The sequence below is a fragment of the Harpia harpyja genome, chromosome 23 (assembly GCF_026419915.1).
Source record: "Harpia harpyja isolate bHarHar1 chromosome 23, bHarHar1 primary haplotype, whole genome shotgun sequence".
NCBI classification, from domain to species: domain Eukaryota; kingdom Metazoa; phylum Chordata; class Aves; order Accipitriformes; family Accipitridae; genus Harpia; species Harpia harpyja.
The window spans coordinates 11,194,645-11,213,842 of NC_068962.1; the positions used below are offsets into that span (position 1 = coordinate 11,194,645).

At 37.7% G+C, this 19,198-nt stretch overlaps 1 protein-coding gene across 8 annotated transcripts in view; it reads right to left on the minus strand.

Annotated features, from left to right (window-relative positions):
• OTOGL (otogelin like) overlaps positions 1 to 19,198 on the minus strand; it is a 98,081-nt gene that overhangs the window by 21,784 nt on the left and 57,099 nt on the right. For 6 of the 8 annotated variants that reach the window (XM_052774515.1, XM_052774511.1, XM_052774508.1 and 3 more), the window contains exons 30-41: positions 17,637 to 17,793; positions 17,059 to 17,085; positions 13,160 to 13,327; positions 11,288 to 11,566; positions 10,564 to 10,681; positions 9,253 to 9,332; positions 5,437 to 8,321; positions 4,569 to 4,746; positions 3,545 to 3,687; positions 2,705 to 2,728; positions 2,481 to 2,573; positions 1,628 to 1,817 (exon numbers count right to left, since the gene is read on the minus strand). In XM_052774515.1, the coding sequence (XP_052630475.1) occupies positions 1,628 to 1,817; positions 2,481 to 2,573; positions 2,705 to 2,728; positions 3,545 to 3,687; positions 4,569 to 4,746; positions 5,437 to 8,321; positions 9,253 to 9,332; positions 10,564 to 10,681; positions 11,288 to 11,566; positions 13,160 to 13,327; positions 17,059 to 17,085; positions 17,637 to 17,793 (4,342 nt within the window). The remainder of the gene's footprint in view (positions 1 to 1,627; positions 1,818 to 2,480; positions 2,574 to 2,704; positions 2,729 to 3,544; positions 3,688 to 4,568; positions 4,747 to 5,436; positions 8,322 to 9,252; positions 9,333 to 10,563; positions 10,682 to 11,287; positions 11,567 to 13,159; positions 13,328 to 17,058; positions 17,086 to 17,636; positions 17,794 to 19,198) is intronic. The other 2 variants (XM_052774514.1, XM_052774513.1) reach the window with 2 other exon arrangements.

Consider the following 19,198-nt stretch of genomic DNA (forward strand, 5'->3'; position numbering starts at 1 on the left):
CATAACAAGTCATTAATGCCAAAACTGTAATCCTCATAATAGTGTTTTACATCCCAGGAACTGATCAGCCAAAGTTCCTATATCCTTTTTCCACTTTCCTTCTGCATTGCTAACCACACCCGACGTCCTTGCCTTCATGCTTCCAGCCCTGCATCCCGATACTCTCCAGGGTCCCTTGTTAGAACTGGGCTAGCCTGGCGTGATGGGCTGTTATTCTCTCCGACAGCATGGAGAAACACAGAAGATGGAATTTGCATGATAAGAAGCATTTGACAGTAGCACCACTTTCCAGTGTTCTTAACACTTCTGCTTCTTGCTGCTGTCCTAATGCCATCCCACAAACTGTGCTGGCGTTAGAATTTGGAGGGCCATAGTACAGAATTGCAGAATCAATACAGCTTTAAAAATAAAGGCAGGTTACCACATAGTCCCACAATTTTTTCAGTATGAGGGGGAGAGGATAGGAGAATCCCAGACAGGAGCAAACGGCAGAGAATAGGAAAGAAGCACTAAAAGAGGCTTCAGATTTTACTGCAAAATAGCAGGTAGAACAACACTTTACAGTGGAGGTTGGATCTGTCTGCATAGTCTTCCTCTTTCTGTCTTTTCATGGCACAAAGAGTAACTATTCTATAATCCGTCCTACATCCCAATCTTTTTCAGCGTGCATGGAGAAGATGGCAGGGTGCTGGGAAAAGATGCAGTACGTGCCAGGGCCAGCATTTGCCTTCTCTCACTAGATCTAGGAGAAATTTCCTTTTGTTCAAGCAGAATATAGCAATTGATTTTAAACACTTTATTTTTTACATGTATATTTAAACTGTATCTGAATAGTTTTGTTTGTTTTTAAAACTAATAACAGTTTAAAAGTTTATAAAAAGTTCATTTTCCTGTTCAATATGGGGTAGATTCTGTAAAATTACAATGCACCAGAAAACGAACATTTCTGATAGAATTAAGGGAACTCTAAAATACCTGCTTATGCTTTTCCGTATAATTCATACTGGCAGAGTTATAAAAAGGCTATCAGGGAAGCCTGAACCATGCTAAATTTACTGTCATTGTAATTTAAGCCTGAGGCACCTCAGCACACTTTTGGACCCTAGATCCAACCTGAAGAGGTCTGAATTTGGATTCACTATCCTCAGGGGACTTGGACCCTGCCCAAGATATGCCTTTTATCAGTATTTGCATAGTGATAAGCTGCCACTGGTAATATCTGACAGTTATTCTTTTCTCTCACAATCACTGAAATATACTGTCACTACCTGAACTGCTTCAGCAGCCACTTCTCTATTGAAAATTTTCCCCTTTTCTTTACTTGACTTCAACAATATTCTTAAACACAGAGATAAGTACATTTTTAAAAAGTTAATTAGATACAATGTACTGATCATTACTTGCTCTGCAAAATACTTTATTAGCAAGGAGTGCTTTGAAACAGAATTATTGAATTTTTATTGTTAATTAATAGAATTTCACAACCCCACCTCAAACAGGATCGTCAGTGTACTTAATGGGGGTCACAAGGAGAGCTACCGGGCAGCAGGTCACAGACACAAAAAGGAGGTGTAAATTTTAAATGGGAAATTATTAAATAAGAGAAAAATTTCCACCATAGCCTCACCACAAAGTCCTTCTGTCTTCATCGATGTGTTAGAGTGTAATCCATACTGTATATCTATGATGCCTGTAACATGAGCCCACTTGATGCTAATACCAGCTGGGGTATTAATGACATACATTGCACCAGTATCCTGAATACTCAGTCCTTCTTTTGAAAATGGTAATGATTGGATTACAGAATCCACTACTACCTAAAATAAATCAAATACATTTTAGGAAACAAAACAGATTGCGAAGATATATCTTATGTGTCTCTACATTTTATAGCATAAGATATTTTTTACAGCCTCTGCCACATACAATAACAGTCACAGTGCTTAAATCACAGTTTCTCATCAGTACCATTTCCTATAACTGCAAATGAAGTAGGCATGAGAAAAAATAATGATACAGAAATCTTTTCTAATTAAGGAAAGAATAAATCTTATTTATCACATACCGCATGATAAAACAAAACAAAACCAAACCTCATTCCAATTATTCAAAGTTCTCTGTTCTGTCCTGTCCTGTTATTGACTAGCAGGAAAGGCAGCTTAAGTATTTATCAGGTCTTGGAACATTTCCATTCGGTTCTAGGTTTTCTGGGAATATGAAGTATAAATGCTTTTGCAGCTACTTTGAAATCTCAAAAGAACTTTGAAGTGTCATTTTGGGTAAATGACATACAAGTGAAGCATGGTATCAGAAATGAGTATTTTTTGCTTCTAGCATATCATGAATTACCTGAACTGCAAAAGTAATCCTAACCCTGTAGTACATTCATTGTAAGTCTGATCTATTGCATTCTACAATAGAATAGCTCTCCAGCTGTCTTTTAAGTGTACACATGCTATATACTGGTGATATATACTTACTTTTCTTGCTAAACGATTGATAAGTAATTTATATGTGCGTGTTGTTACGTTTAATTTCTTAAAACAGAGCCCTGAAGCGCTTGCAGGGGGAACCTTGAAAGAAAAGGGACAAACAAGTTTAGTTACTATTGTTTTTTCTAATTCTGTACCAGTGCTATAGGGAATTTTTTCAATATGTGTAATATTAATGTATTTCATAATTAGTAAAAGCAAAAAGTACTCACTAGTTTTCTTATTGAATTTGCACTCTGGAAAACATTGAAAATAGATTAGAAGTGCAATGATAATCAGCAGCATTCTTATTTGGCAAAAATAAGTTGACTGTGTTTGAAGTTCTACAATCAATCAGCTTCATAATTAAACTAATTAAGATATTCCTTATAAATATGAAAAATATACATTTCCCAGCATTCCCCCTCATCAGGAACTTGTTTATCCACAAACCAAAGATGGAAATACAAGCCAGTAGTTCAAGGGCTGCATAAATTTGGACTATGGACAATGCAAAGGAAATGTATGTACAGACTCGAAGGATGAGACTGACCTGACCTAAACTGGCAGTCTAAAAATAAAGTGGCTGGATCCCCTCTGTAGGCAAGGCAGAGAGTTAGACAGCTACAAAGAACAACTCATGACACTAATCTCAAACTCATAAATACTTTCCCAAAATAACTACAAAAGATTTTTGTGGCTATTCAAAATATTTTAGTGTTTTGACCATATTGTAAATTATAAATTCAAGGCCTCAAGATTTGTGAGTGGAGAGCCTGAAAGGAGACATGCAGGTTCAGAAGTTATGTCATCCCTTATAATTTAAAAGGAACCTACATTTGAATTTCCTTATAACATGATACAACAATTACTATTTAACCTGAGATAACATTCTTCTTTTATCTAGACAACATGATTAAGCATGCTCCTCAAAAATTAAATAACTTGCCATTTTTCAATGGGCATGGCTTTTATCTGAAAGTTTTAGGTGATACATTTTTGCAGAATTTCATACCTATAACACAAAAATTCAAGAAACTATTACAATTATTGCCGAAATGCAAGAATCTTACCTGATTAGCAGGACATTTTTCAATGTGAGCAACAATAGTTTCTCCTGGTAACTTGACTAAAATGTAGGAAGCCATATTACAGAGGGCTATGTTGTTTCCATCAAATGTAATAACACTCAGTTCAGACAGTACAGAACATTGACCTAAAAAAAGAACTGTCATTTAATGCGGTTACCACAAAACTGAATACAGGGCATTTCTAAAAACTGTCAGTTTTAGCAATATTTGCTTTCATATGTACATTCATGTATATATTGATGACTTTGTTCTGCAGACAGCATACCAAGCCATAAGCAGAAGCAAGTATCTTACGTTACTCAATGGAAATACTTTACCCTACTGCTATGTGCACAGGGAAGGGGAGAAAGTTTAAACTGGTGAAAATTTTCACTTAAGTCAATGTTTTACAGGCAAGGCCAATGAATCTGTATGTTGTGAGATAAAATATATGCATTAAAAAAATACATATTTTTGAGATACTGATAACAAGAGACTGATCCGTCCTATCTTGAGACAAATATTTAAAAGTGCGATATTGGTTTCCATAATGCTACAAGGTTTTTAATATGACTTCTCTTCGGCCTTTTTGTTCCCTTGACAGACAGTCATCTGCCAGTTTCTGCACTTTCCAAGTATGAGTAAAAACTGCAGTTAGAGCTAACTGAAATTTGGGGGTCCTGTCTTTCAGAAAATGCCAGTATTTGTTTTCTTCACAAAATGTTGAAATCTCAACATTTCTACTGATAGAAATTCTGAAAAGTCTCAGCTGGAAAATACTGATGTTCATGTTGCAGATTTCATTTCAATGCTTTCATTCAAAACAAAATATTTTTACTCTCTTGAATGTTAATTCAAAGATACCAAAATATTCAGTATATTTCATTCTGGTTTGCTGATGAACAGCTCTTTTAAATTCATTCCAGTATTCAACCTCATATTCCTACTGTAATAAACCCTTAATTTATTACTTGAAATTTACAGATCAAGGCTCTATGTTGTATTTAAAAATAAAACAGTGACTTACAGGGACACTCCCATTCTGGGCAACAACTATCAGCGTTAACCTGAACTGGCATTCCTCGAAAACCACAGTCTGGCTTCTGCACATCCTTAGGGCAGTTCCTTGAAAGGTTGTATAACATCCAACCCGCATTAACACATACATATTGGCTACATTTGTCAACAGGTTCAAGGTATCTTGGCTGCCATATAAGGAAAAAAACAACCAGAATCAACTTTACATTCATTGCCCTTACGAAGTCCAAGCGATCCCTTGTTCATCACCCTGCTCTGAGACAGAATCGGTGTATCTACGTGACCCCTCATCAGTTATTTTGGAATGAATTGCTTTTATGTGGTTGTAACAGGTGACAATGATGCACGTCCATGCACGTCCTCACCCTTCCTGTTCCATCTAGCTTTGGTGGAGTACTCTGTGTAAAGCATTATGCATTGAGGCTACATGTTATGTTCAGTAATAATCTGAAGCATTTTAAGAAATACAGAATCATGCATTCCCATCATTTTAAACTCTATGACAAAGAAACAAATGGAAAAAAGAAAGACAGAGTGAGATTATGCAGAAACCTCAGAATTCCATGGGTTATGGCTTTTTCTGCACATCAGACATATATTTTGCTATCTAGAATCAGCACATAGTTTTAAAAGCCTTTTTTTTCTAGAGCAATACATCCAAGTTGCAGAATATACCAGGGCAGTGTAAGAGCAGCAATACAACAATCCTCTAAGAATAATTGTGTATTTTAAAACATACAAATAAAAACAAAAATAGGAGATATTTAAAATCTCTGGTATTACATCCATAACGTAACAGAAGGAACTGAAAAGCAATATATATTTTAACACACAGGGGCAAGTAAAACTGAACATACCACACATTCGGAAGATGTAGACATCAGCGTATGCATCATTGTACCAAAGGAAGACTTGTCAGCTGTAGCTGTCATTGTTCCTGTGCTTGCCAGAGAAGTTTGTGTTTCCACAGGCTCTGCAGAGGAAGGCAGAGCTATTCCACCACTAGAATGAGCTAAATCTGTTATAGTTCTGGTCTGCAGCTCTGTGGGCTCTGTTAAACTGAAATAAGGTTTAATGGTTTTCTGTGTTGAGATTTTGGACCAATCTGATGTTGTTACGTCCAGGACTCCAGAAAGAAAGAGATTTTTTCCTGAGGTTGTATTTCTTGAAAAAGGTGAACTCTGAACTGCAGATACTGTCAAATAAGGCAGGGAAGATTTCTCAGTTGTGGTTGACTTTGTCTTGGTAACATTTCTTTGCTCATGTGAAGTCTGACCACTTTCTAAAATAGCCACAGTTCTTTCAAATGAGGTTGCATATTTAACTTCTGAAGCTGTAAATGAGGTACTCTTCATCTGTGATAATGGACTTGTAGTACCAGTTGTTTTCGTGATCATCATTTGTGGAGTTTCTGTAGTGCTCTGTGAAGTTTGAGATGCTGCAGATGTAAATAAAGATTCGTGTGACACATGCATGAGTGTTTCTGCGGTGGTAGGAACTGAAGCTGAAGCCATATAAAACTCCAAATCGGCAACAAAAGAATCAGTGGTTTTTGTAGTAATCCTAGAGGCTACGGTAGTGCCAGAAGCAACTAATAAACTGGCTGAAGAGCTAGGTGGTATTTTTGCAAAAATATAAGGTGCTTTTAAGGATGTAGCATTCACTGTTGTGTTCGTGATCATTGGTGTAGTGGATTGAGTGATGATTCCAGCTGATATGGCTGATATTGTTCCATCTTCTTCTGAAGAACTTACTGAAGAACTCTGTTTTCCTAAAGAAACAGTAGAGATACGAGTGGTCTTAGGAGGAGGTGAAGACATAGGGACCCTACTGGGCTGGTTTTCTAAAGTGGCTTCAGGAATCGTAGGCGTTAGTAAGGAGGGCATTCTAATGGAGGCTTTTTGCACCGCTGAAAGGCTGGTAGAAGGGCTTATGTTTAAAGTGAACGTAGAAAAATCTACAGAAGAATTTGCGAAGTCTATAACTGGACTTTCTGAGGTTCCCTGTCTATCTAGAGATGAAACTGGTGTTTGGGTAGCAGTTATATTTTGTGTTAACGATGATGTCCTACTGACTATGGGAATCAATGAAGAACTTGTAGGAAGAGATGTCACATAAGATGGTACTGATGTTGATAACAAGATTGTAAATAAAGATGATGACCTTGTAAGAGAAGGATCTTTAGGAATGAAAGTGCCTGAACTTTGTGCTACAGGGTCAGTTTTCAATTCTCTACGTGAACTGCTTGGGTACTCTGTAATTTCTGAAGTGGTTATTAATGTAGCATTTGGAGGTAATACCAGTGTCCTAAGAGGGAAGACTGTAGAACTAATGGATTTCCTTGGCTTTTCAGAAATGGATGACACTGAAGAGGAATCAGTGTCCATTATGTATTTGTTTTCTGTTGAGGCTTTACTTGCTATAGACATATCAGAGATTGTTGGATTGACTAGAAGAGCGGAAGCAGTGGAAGGAATTTTATAAAGACTTTTGGAAGTAACAGAGACATCTGCCATAGTTTTGGGCTTCAGGGAGGTAATCAGAGAATGCACTGGTACAGATAGTGTGTGTGTTACAGAAGGGCTTGAAGAAGTGTTTATAGGGATTTGAGAAGCAGATTGAGGTGAAGATACAGTTGTTACAGGCAGAGCAGCAGAAATACTGTCTTTTATTAATGGAGATGTCTGCTTGGGAACAGTCACTGAAATTTCCACTGAAGATAAAAATGGCTTTGGAGAAAAACTAGCTAAAGAACTTGCATTTAAAGATATCAGAGAAGTTTTAGACAAGGGTTTTGCTGTTTCAAAATATGAAGCTGTGGTTAATTGAGGAAAACTTGCCTCAAAGCTATCAAATCTAGTGGTCATAGGAATTTGAGGAGCAGTTAAAGTCAGTGCAGAAATGGGTGCTGGGTGAACTGCAGTTTGACCAGTGCCAGACCTAGTTTTAACAGACAAAGTAGATATAGGAGAAGTAGATGTGCTTAGTGTCAACTGTGAACCTAGAAGAAATACAGGTCTTGTGAAAGTTGCTCTGCCAGCCAGGAAAGCAGACAAAGACACTTTGGAGGATACTGTTGCTCCCTTAGAATGACTTACTGGAGGACTCCTACTCTTCCCAATCCCTGCAGGCAGCTCAGAAGTGACAAAAGATGGCTCGAAGGTTAAAGCTTTTAATGCTGAGGTAGGGGGAACCGTTCCTAGCTGAGTGATTGATGTTTCAAGTGGAAAGGGAACTACCAGTAGGGACGTGGGTGTTAATAATGCAGAACGTGTTGGAATAGGACTTGCACTGAGCAGGATTGTTGGAGTTGCTATTGTAATGGGTAAAGTTATAGATGCAGTAGAACTGACAGTACGTGATGTGGCTGCTGAGGCTTGAAGAGCAGTTGGAAAATCTGTTGAGGAGATGAGTTTGGAAAGGACAGTAGGGCTGGCTGTGCTGTGAAGTACATCAGAAGGCTCCACTGTACTTGGTAATGAAAATGTTGAATAGGTGGCTGCATTAGATGCTTCCAGTGAATGAAAGTCTGTAAGGGGCTGTGCCGACATATTCATTCCCATTAAAGTGATGTTTGCCTTCATGGTTATTTTGGCTGTCACACCGGTGTGAGTTGACTCAGTCCCTGAAGTAACAAATAAAGGAGGTGTCTGAGGAAATCTCTCTGTGGTAGCACCCGTGTGAGAGATTAACAGTGAAGGTTTTGTTTCAATTGCTGATTCCGTAGGTGTCACAGGTATGCCTAAAAGGAAAAATGCATATTTCACTGTCTTTTAGGAATTATTGGTAAAGCAAAATAGCAATGTCTATCTCTACTCAAGTTCCATTTAAATATTAGCAAATCAGAGCATCATTTTGCTGAGAAGATAACTTGCCAGTGGTTCCAGGTTGCCTGATGACTTCGAGGAACTCAGCTGACTCAAGAAGTTTTCTAATTTTCTTTGCAAATGGAGTAGCTAGGGTTTTTTTATTAGTGAAAACCTTGATTTTGCAGAGCAGTTTTGAAGCAACAAGGGAATTCCATGGAAAACTCAGTAAATCCAAAATAGTAAAATATTTGGAATAAATATATTATAGAATATGTTATCTTCTTTTATATCTTTGGAAGGTAGTATACTATATGAGATAACTTTGTACTAGCAAATATCAAACATAAAGTATTTAAGTCAAAACTTGTGAAATAAAATAAGAGATACTATTAAAATGTAATTTATGTTAAAAGAATACTGTATCCCCCAAATAAGCAAATAATGTGGTAACTTCACACACCAGAAGTTATGAAATTGATGCCCTGAATTTGTTAGTAGTGGCTCATCAACTGAAAAGTCCAAACTTTTCACCCCAGCAGTATTTCTTCCTTTTGGGATCTTTCGCTTACATACATATGATATACTAGCAGTATATAATCAAATATATTTGTGATGAGTATAACACCATCATAAAAGGTTAAATTTAACACACTATTAGAGAAATGAAAGAATTCAACTGTAGCTATGGCTTGTTTGGATGTAGGAGATGTATTTTGGATGACTGGGAATGCAGTCTATGTCCCAGAGAGACATTCTTCTTCTGGTAAAGCATTTAATAAAAAACAACAATGTACATTTGATTAAAACCTTTCCTGGGATCTCTAGAGTGATTTATAAGATTACAATACAATAAAATATACTTACAGTCTTCCAGATAAACACATTTAAGTGTGACCTCATCAAGGATCATGTTTTTGGGACAGTATGGCAAGCATCCTTCAACCCTTTAAAATATTGTATAATTAATTCTAAAGCCACAGTAGAAATATAAATTAACTTTAAATTATTTCACTTTGGCAACATGAAACATTAGAATGTATTCCTCATCAGCATTCTGAGAACTTTCCAGTGTAATGGTGAACACAGCATTTTGAGGCATTTTAAGCTCAATAAGACATTGAACAGCACAGTACTGTTTCTAAATTGTTAATAATCAATTCTTTGCATAGTCTGATGAACATGATGGCTTTGGACCATTCTGCTTCCACAACCAGGTGGAAGTTCAGATCCCTAAGCAGAAAGGTTTCCCACAGGACAAAGAACTTCATTACAAGACCACTGTTTTACCCAGATATGTTCATTTGAGACATTAAAATATTTAAATGGATTCTATAGAAAGTCTCATTCTTGTGCACTTTCAGAGTAGGAAAGTGCAGACAAGTTCATATATCCCCTTGCCTTTTAATTTTTATTATTAAATTAACAACCAGTGTGCCCATGTGAAAAAAGATAATACCAACAGAGAAAATCAGCAATATTAGCAATATTCCTAATCATAAACTGCACATGCCTAGGGAGATAGTCTGCAATTCAAAATATAATTTCTTTCCCACCAGATTTTATGCCTTGAGTTTTTAGACATTTTTCTTTTTAGTTTGCTTAAAAAACTGTGGTTCCATAGGTGCCAGGGAAGATCCATGGAGACAGGAAATCTTTTTACTAAGGAACAATATAACACCAGCAGTGTGAAATCCCTTGCGTCAAGCCCATGAGCATCTCTTACTATAAAGTTCCTTCCTCTTACAGGAGAGGGCGTAGTCCACCCTTAAATTCCTCCAGTTTTTGGTCTCTGTCACATAAACACCAGAAAGAAGTAGTCATTTACAGCATCATGGGATGCTAGTTTAGGATGTGAATATAAAACCATAGAAGGGAACAACCTTCATTTAATTTAATAGGTTTCTACCTAACCACTACCAGAAGCTAATCCCCTGAGCTAAATAAAAACCCTCTCATTCTGGTGTTGAAAGATCACATGTAAACAGGAATATATACTGTGGGAAATGAGAGGCTTGTTACAAACATTTTCACATGACTTGTGAGAGCTGTTCACAAGAGTGATGCTGAAATCTAGATAAGTAAAAATGAATGGATATTGCAGCTGCAGTAATTTTCAGAAAGCCTATGGTACAAAAACCACAATACAGTAGCAATACTGAGCTTAATTTGACTTACGGAGGAAGAAATTTACATGCTATTCCTTCAGGATCACTACATGTTTTAACACAAGGATTAGCACAAGATTCATATCGCCATTCACACAGCCGTCTATAAGGCACTGACGCACCGAGTTCTGAGAAAGAAGGAAAAGGTCTTATTTATTGATTGTGTAGTCAATAAACTATAAATTTATAGTCTTTTCTATAATGTACATTGGGATTTTCAGAAAAACTGAAAATCAAGTAAAGAAATTCTTGGGAACTTTCAAATAGGTGAGATTTAGTTCATTTTCAATTTCAAGTATTTTAAATTCAATCAAGCCAAAAGACACCGAAGCTTCAAAGATACAAACAGGTACTTGCTTTTACAACATATCCCGTTTAAAAACCTTAAAAATCAATTAACCGTTGTGAAAGTACTGTTGGCTGCAGAAGCAATACAGTTACCCGTTCATTTAAAAGAATAGATATCTATAGCTCACTAGCGAGACATTAACACACATCTTTTTGTGACATGCCACGTTCACTTTGAAAGAGTAAAACAATGAAAATGTAGTCCAAAGATAAAGTGATCATCACATCTGCAAAAATTAGAAAATAGTAACATTTAGAGGTGGGGTGCAAGAAAAGAATAGCAATTAAAAATAGGATAAAAAATATTTGTTACTATTGCTGATGAAAGTGCTCTAAAGGCAAGGAGAGGAAACCATACTTATCCCTGGGGATTATACAAAATTTACCTTCAATATTAAAGGTACTCAAACGTTTGAATTCTTCTGAATCATCATACTTTGCCACTTTAACACCGGATGAGGTGAGAATGATGAAAAAGCCTTTTTTACTGTGCAGTTCAAAGGCACTGAGCCCTGGAGTCCAGAGGCCCTGGTGATGGAAGAAGGTGGCTCGTCTCCGAAAGGAGGCACTTGCTTGCCACTGTTCCAACCCAACAGTTTCATTGTCGTGTACGTACAGAAAGTAGTTTGGTCTTTCAGCAGATTCAAGGGAAACGAGAGAGAGCGCTGCCACAGAAGAAAAAAAAATAACAATGCGAGATTTTCACAGAAAACAACTTAAAAGTGAGATTAAAATCTATGTATCGGCTGTTAAGTGGCTCCTTTTAAACAACTGCTTTTCACAAAAAAAATATTTTGATTTCATGTAACACACAAATGAAGTTAGAAATGCAGGGTCTAAAGGAGACTTCAGATGATCACATAATCCAGAGCCACCAGAGAGCTAATCAGTTAGATCAAAACTACATTCGGCCTACTGCTGCCAGCCTTTGAAATGATCCCTAAGCAGTCTCAAACTGGGAATTGCTCACATTGGGAGTTTTTCTCAAAATCAGACAAATGCCCGACAGTTCATCTGTACCAAAATTTCATTACTAAATAACATCACGCAAATATTTTAAGAACATGCTTGACTTCACCTTGAGGTCAGGCTTTTTTTACATACCATCATATCCAGCAGTACAGTCAGAAAACCTGTGGCCAAATAAAAGACTCATCCCTCTATTTGCTCTGCCCATGCCAGAAATGAAAAGTGAAGAAAATTATCAAAAATTTAAGAACTTAGAGGAAGACTAACTTCATATTTGGTTTTCAACTTGAATAAAATCTTGAACTGTCTTTAATCTAGATGAATACTATCTCATTCCTCACAGATACAAAGACTACCTGTGTACTGCACAGCTATAATGAATGTTTTACTTCCACTTTACATTGGTTGGAGCATTGACAAGGCTGAATTAATGCTTCTGTTTTATGTACTGTCTCATTTCAAAATCATATCTAAAAACCTAATTTCTCCACTGCAAAATTGTCAACTGTTTGTGGATATAGTTTCAAATTTTACTGTGACAACAGCCCTTCTCTATGTTGAATTTTGAGGGTTTGGGATTTTTTTCAATTAAATTCTGTGAGAAAGCAATGACAAAATCTGTATTGACTTAATTGACACAAACCCAATACATGTGAAGAAAGGAAAATATATACAGAAGGAAAAATATTTAAACATACTTATTTCTGATTGTGTAGTTTGGATCAGTCTCTCATAAGTGAAAAATAGAGCTTAGGAATAGCTGATCACCTAAAAAACTTCCTTCTACTTTGTATGGAGATGCTGCTCACTAACAATGCAGGAGACAGACTGGTTTTTCTAAGTTGCACATTTTATAATCCACTGAAAGTCACAAAAAAGAAGAAAAGATAGAGTAGAAGTGATTTGACTGGAGACAAAAATATCCTGCATTCACCTTCGGTGTTGACACTTGCTAGATACATGTGCAAAATTTTCCAGTTTCCAGTTATACAAACTAAGTTTTTTTTTTTCACAGAGGAATTCTATTCACTTGTATTTTGCAATATTTCTAAAACAATCTTTGAAAAGTCAGCTTTAAAGCTGGCAGTGAGGTTTTCCAATATTTAAAAAAAAATATTTTAAAAAATCAGTATTCCACCTCAGTTTTGAAATTGGCTGCTTCATCCTCACTTATTCCAATAACTAAAAATATCTAGACTATTTTAGGAGATTTAGAAGATGCAGCAAAAATCATTCGTGCAGTTTGAAAAATATGTATTGCCTTTAGCAAAACTGTTGAGAAAACTTACATAAATCTTTATCTTTGAAAAGGCCTGGAGTTATCATGAAACTGAAAAATACATTTCCATGTGCTCCGGTTCTAGGCAGAGGAAATATTCTTCTAGTGGATACATTAGCTCCTATAATTGTGTCATTCTCTCCATAGCTTGCCAAAACATAAGGTCCTTCACCAAGACCTAAGGGAAGAAAAATCAAATAGAAAAAGAAAAATCTTCCTTGCATAACATACAAAACTTAAATCTTAGCTGACATAATATATTACCTTAAATATTTCACCATACCTGGAATCAAATAAGTTTGGAACTACAGCTTAACGCCTCAAGGTATTATGCTGGTATAGGTCTGTATCTATCGGTTCAATGTACTCTCTTATTCTTTGCTTCCTGCTCACGATAGAACAGATACAAAGTGAGCACAAAAAAGTCTGGGTACTTATCCTCACGAAATGACCTGTATGAGAAAGCAATCTGGGCTGCTTTTTAGTCTTTTACGTGTCCTTCTTTCTATACTTTGAAAGAGCAACAGAGCAACTTTAATATTATTCCCCAAATAGACACTGAAGCTACTCTAAGATCTACAATGCAATTCTCCCCAAAACCCCCAGATTTCAAATTATAAGGCTGTAATTCAACTTTTGGCAGCAATATTGCTTAAGCAGTTGTCTAGTTCATCCTCTCCCACAAACCACTTGCTTCTTCCCCCCTACTGCCCCATTTATTATGCCATCCTAAGTGCTTCAGCAGTGAAGTGGTCCAGCTGAAAAACAACCAACTAATTTTTCCAGTCTTGTTCACCACATCATCATTCAAAAGTTCCTGCCAATATAACAGTGACAACAGCTTCAGCTGATACCACTGCCAAAGCGGTGCTGACCTAACCGTGCCCCACAGCAAACCCCTGCAGCTGTTTCTGCTGGGCTGGAAAGGCTCACAGGGATACCTCCAGATACAACAGCATCCGTCCTTGTCACTATATCCCACTGAAAGAACCAAGAGCAGCATACTTCTAAAAACTCACCTTAGGAGTACTAAACAAAACGTGTAAGTTTTGTGAAAGCTTTTAATCCTTTCAGTGAAAAGACTGAACCACTTCCTAGCCTAAGACAGCTCCTTTCAGATATGACTCTTCCAAGAGGGAAGGAATTCTCATAATAATGAGATTTAGCTCAGCTAGAAGTTAAACACCATTTTCTGAAGAAAACTGCATGAAAATAACTACTGTTTTTATATGGAAACTATATTGGAGCTCATATGCACATGAAGCCCACAATCTTTCTACAAAATGGCTGCTTTTAAAGAAGTGGTGAGACAATTTATCTTAACAAGACTCTTTGCTCTAAATCACTGAATGTTTATCCCTACATGTTAACAGACATTTTGCCTATGACTTGAGCAAAAGCAGGAGTGAGCTGTAATTGATAAGGTTTCCATAAAGATTCAGGAGTTTGACATCATGTAGAACAAAAAAGAATGAGAGGAGGAGCCATCCTAGTCCCAAAAGCTGTTTTGCTGGCACTTGGTGGTGGAAACGTGCATAACACCATCCTTGATTTTAACCCTGGTAGGCAGCTAATCACCACACAGCTGCTCTCTCACTCTCCCCCCAAGAGAACTGGAGGGGAAGAACTGAAAAAACTCATGGGTTGAGATAAAGACAGTTTAATAAGTTTAAAAAAAAAAAAAAGAAAAAAAGAAAAAGAAACAAAGGAAAACAAAACCAAGAAAAGTGATGCAAAAAACCCCAATTGCTCACCACCAGCAGACCAATGCCCAGCTGGACCCTGAGCAATGGCAGCCCCGGCAAACTTCCCCCCTGTTTTTATTGCTGAGCATGACATCATATGGTCTGGAATATCCCTTGGGTCAGTTGGGTCAGCTGTCCCAGCTCTGTCCCCTCCTGACTCCTTGTGGCCCCCCAGCCTGCTCGCTGGTGGGACAGCGTGAGAACCAGGAAAGGTCTTGACACTGTGTAAGCAGTAGCTAAAACACAGGTGTGTATCAACACTGTTTTCATCACAAAACCAAAATATATCACCATACTAACTATATGAAGAAAATTAACTCTACCCGAGCCAAAACCTGGACACCCTACTACTTTTTAAATAAGACAAAATTCCCTATTGCAAAGAAATTATGGAAAGTCAGCTATACCAAGCAAGATCTACATGGTGCCACTGTACTGGGCCAGAGTCTTTGGAGGAGAAAAAAAATCATCTACTATATGATGTTCATTATAGGATGCAAGTCGGTAAAAAAGAGGTATCAAAAGTCACATTTATATCATTGCTTTTAGTCAAGTTTCCCTTCCTTTTCAGTATCTTGCTCCCAACAAAGTACATGCACAGGATCCAAATATAAGAAGGGATGCCACAAGAATTAAATTTGTTAAATGAATACCACTCTCGTTCTAAGGAACTGTTCTTTACAGTGCAATACTTGTGAGACTTGTGCATAAAATCCTGTAACCTATCAATTTCAAAATATAATAGGTCCCAGTTCTGAAATTTACAGCACAAGCACAAACTAACATCCTTCTAGAGCTTCTCCCTGACTGCCAAGATATGCTGCATGGTGCATTAAACCACCCCCACATTGAATATGATGAGGTTATTAATTGAGACATTAGGGATTACCAAGATCGTTCAACACAGCTGGGCCGCTGACCTTCATCCATTAAAAATAGAAGCAATGTTAAAACTACATGCACCAAGTCAAAGAAAAAGCCTATCAATTAATTCAATTGAGTTTTTAATTGAACCAGAGCAATCTTTTATATGTCAATGAAAGAAGGAAAAATAAAACAAAGCAAGCCACTTCAGAATGAAAACCTAGAAGATAATTGCATAGTGTGACAAATGTTCATAAAATTTATGAGGCTTTTTTTTTCCGAAAGTCATACCAAATTAATTATTAATCTGATTAATCTGAACTCGGTATCATCAGAGTTGCATTATATCTACACCATTCATATTTGGAGAAAAGGATTTGAATTTCCATGTGCCAAAGGCAATTAGTTCAGTGATATTGCACAGAAAAACAGTATTTTAGATATCCATAGCAGAACAGGAGGGAAGAAAAAGTCAGTATAATGACATAATGATATTAAATAGACAAGGAATATGTCGCAGAACGACATACAATACTCCAGGCTGCTCATACAAGTCACCTCTCCTTTCTAAAGGATTTGAAGGTCCAGTGAGCTCGAGGGATTGTGACTATGCAATCCTACCCTAGGGAACGGGGAGAACGGAAAAGAGATAACCTCCAACACTGCTGCAGCTGACAGAGATTCTTCTCGGCACAAGCTACAAAGGGGTTTATTTGCAGTGTGCACTGTATCGTGTTTCATCTGAGATGCCAGATGTGTTGTTTTGCTTACAACCACGATGTTTGTTTCCATGCCACCGCTGTCCCTGGACATAGAGCAGAAGGGCCCATGGGGACTTGCTTTGCTGACTTGCTGAGCTCATTAAACTCACTTACCCATATCAGGAAAAAAAAAAATCATTCTAACCTGTGAAAGACAGAAATTACCAAACTATATTTTCTTCCAGGGTTAGTCTGAGTGAACTGATAGAAGAAAAGTGTCTCTGTGGTATTTGTTTTTAAAAGAGAAACAAAATAATTGAGTGGGGGAGAGATCAATATCTCAAAATAGCATCATACAGAAAGAAAGATGATAGAATGGTACCTCGAAGATGCATTCTGTATTCTAGAGTTGTTGATGTGGGGAATTATCTGCAACTAAATGCTTTATAAAAATGGATTCCATTTTGGAACCAGGGAGTACAGATTTGTTTCTAGCACATAGCTAGCTGGTACGCTAGAAAACACGAAGAGTAAGTGTATTCAGCAAGGTATATGAATATGAGGTTGAATCAAAGACAGTAATATTAAATACTACATACCTTGATTGTAATATTCACAGTCATAAGCTAAAAGAAAAAGAAAACAAGCACATTATTATTACAAAGTAACAACAGAATCTATGTATATCTGCGTCCTAAAGATGTAAAATTCACTTCCATCAGAAGAAGTTTCATTTCCCATAATGTATTTCAGTCAGTGACTTTATTTCCTTAGGCTTTTACTCAGTGACATACAGCTGTATTTAAATAGATGTGCCAGGGCAGCAGACCTGAAGCATAAATTATTCTACAGCCAAGAACCCTTCTCGCTGTCAATGAAAAGTAGAACGGACTGAATCTCTTTGCAGCCCTACACAGAACACTGGACGTACCACAGATCTGGTATACCGGTGCCTTTCCAACAGTTTCCACACTGGCACGCCCTAAGCACAGCCAGTCCTCTTCAGTAAGACAGCAAATTTGGGTGTATAAGACTAACAGCTGACACACAGACAGCATGAAAAACGTGAAGTACATTCATTATCCACCTGCTTCTGTCGTATTTGTATTACTAGGCAACAAAAGGCCAAAGATGCCTCAAAGATGACCTGCAGTGCAAGACCAGCCCAGGTACATACCACAGAGAGAAGGAGATCGCCAGTGAATTGCTGCTCCTTGCTGGCAGCACTTGTGGGCATAAGCTGCAATACTGGTACACAAGCACTCACAGTCCCCACCAAGATTGCAGTTGCACGTATCTGTGTGACAATTTTTCACAAAAGAAGTCACATCAATCTGAGGGGAAAAAAAAAAAAAAAAAGAAAAGAAAAGAGGGCTGGTGATTTAATTGCATGAGCTGTACAAATTCCTATTGCACCATTTTCAGCAGAAGTGCTACCTCTGGATTGACTGAATTTAACACAAAAATAAGGTATTTTCTAAGGTTTGGGTACATTCCTATACAAAAAGTACACTTCGAATGGACAGCTTGTACCTACATCACAGGCCAAGAGAAAATTTCAATCAGTGACTATTAATAAGTATGACTGTCCACACACTTGCTGTTCATCGATTTTGGTGAGTGTATTGAAGCTGGCAGTTCTGTTTTAATAAGGCAAATACTGCCATCTATAGTCATCCTGTCAGTTTTGCATGGACAAGAACAAAGTCAGAGCTGCAGCTCTGATTATCAAGTAATTAAAGTAATAATTTGTACAGGGGGTTCTGGTCAGGGAAAGAAAGCTTGAGCATGCTGGTGACATTTTGCAGGAAAATATTTCTGCACTTATCAAGATTTTAATATACATTGCCTGCAAACCTTTATTAGATCAGAAACCCACATCCTCACTCTAAAATCCTATCATGTTATTTTGTGGTTTTACGTGATACACTATTTTTTGGGTTTTAATCATGTTTTTTGTAATGTTGAGCGTTTCCAAAACAATGTTCTTACTCAACACACGGAATGTTTAAAGCAATGCTTTTCTTTGGTTCAGACTCTGGTCTAGCTCAGTTGTAGAGCACTCAAATGGCACATGTCAGATTACAGAAATACTGTCACAGTAATAAAGCAGCACTTATCTAACACGGAGACAGCTTCTCAGCTGGCAGTTGCTAGAAGCTGGCAGGGATACGAAGACTGTTTTTCTGCCTTCAGTGGAGAGAGATGCCATTTTGCTTTCATTCTTTTTCTTATTTTGAAAACAGGGATACCACTGGGGCGGGGGCATGAGCATTAGCTGCCTTTAAAATGGCTGTAGTATCTTTGCAGGAACCACCAGACAGCAGATTGGCTCCAAAGAGCTCAACCTGTCTCTCATGTCTGCAGGACAGCATCTCCCATGGGTCAGCAACATCCTGCTGTTGTGGCAAACAACAGCCTCGTGTCAAAGCTCGTGCTGAGTTCAGGAGTTATGAGGAAGACTTTTTTTTGTGAGTGCTGAGGCTCCTCAGCCCCCGCTGAGTTCAGCGCTTAGCTGGGCAACTGCAATCCATCAGTCACTGACAGCCAGAGATGCAAGATTTTGTCTCCCCGAAAATGGGGTTTTCCAGCCTCAGCTGAACTCTGCGGCCGCCTGTCCCATGGGCAGGCGCTTGCCTCCGCGCACAGCAGGATCCTCCGCCACCTGCACGGCAGGAGCGACTGTAAGAGCGCTGTGCTCCAAGCACGTCCTCAAAGCCCCATCTACACTTTCTGTTC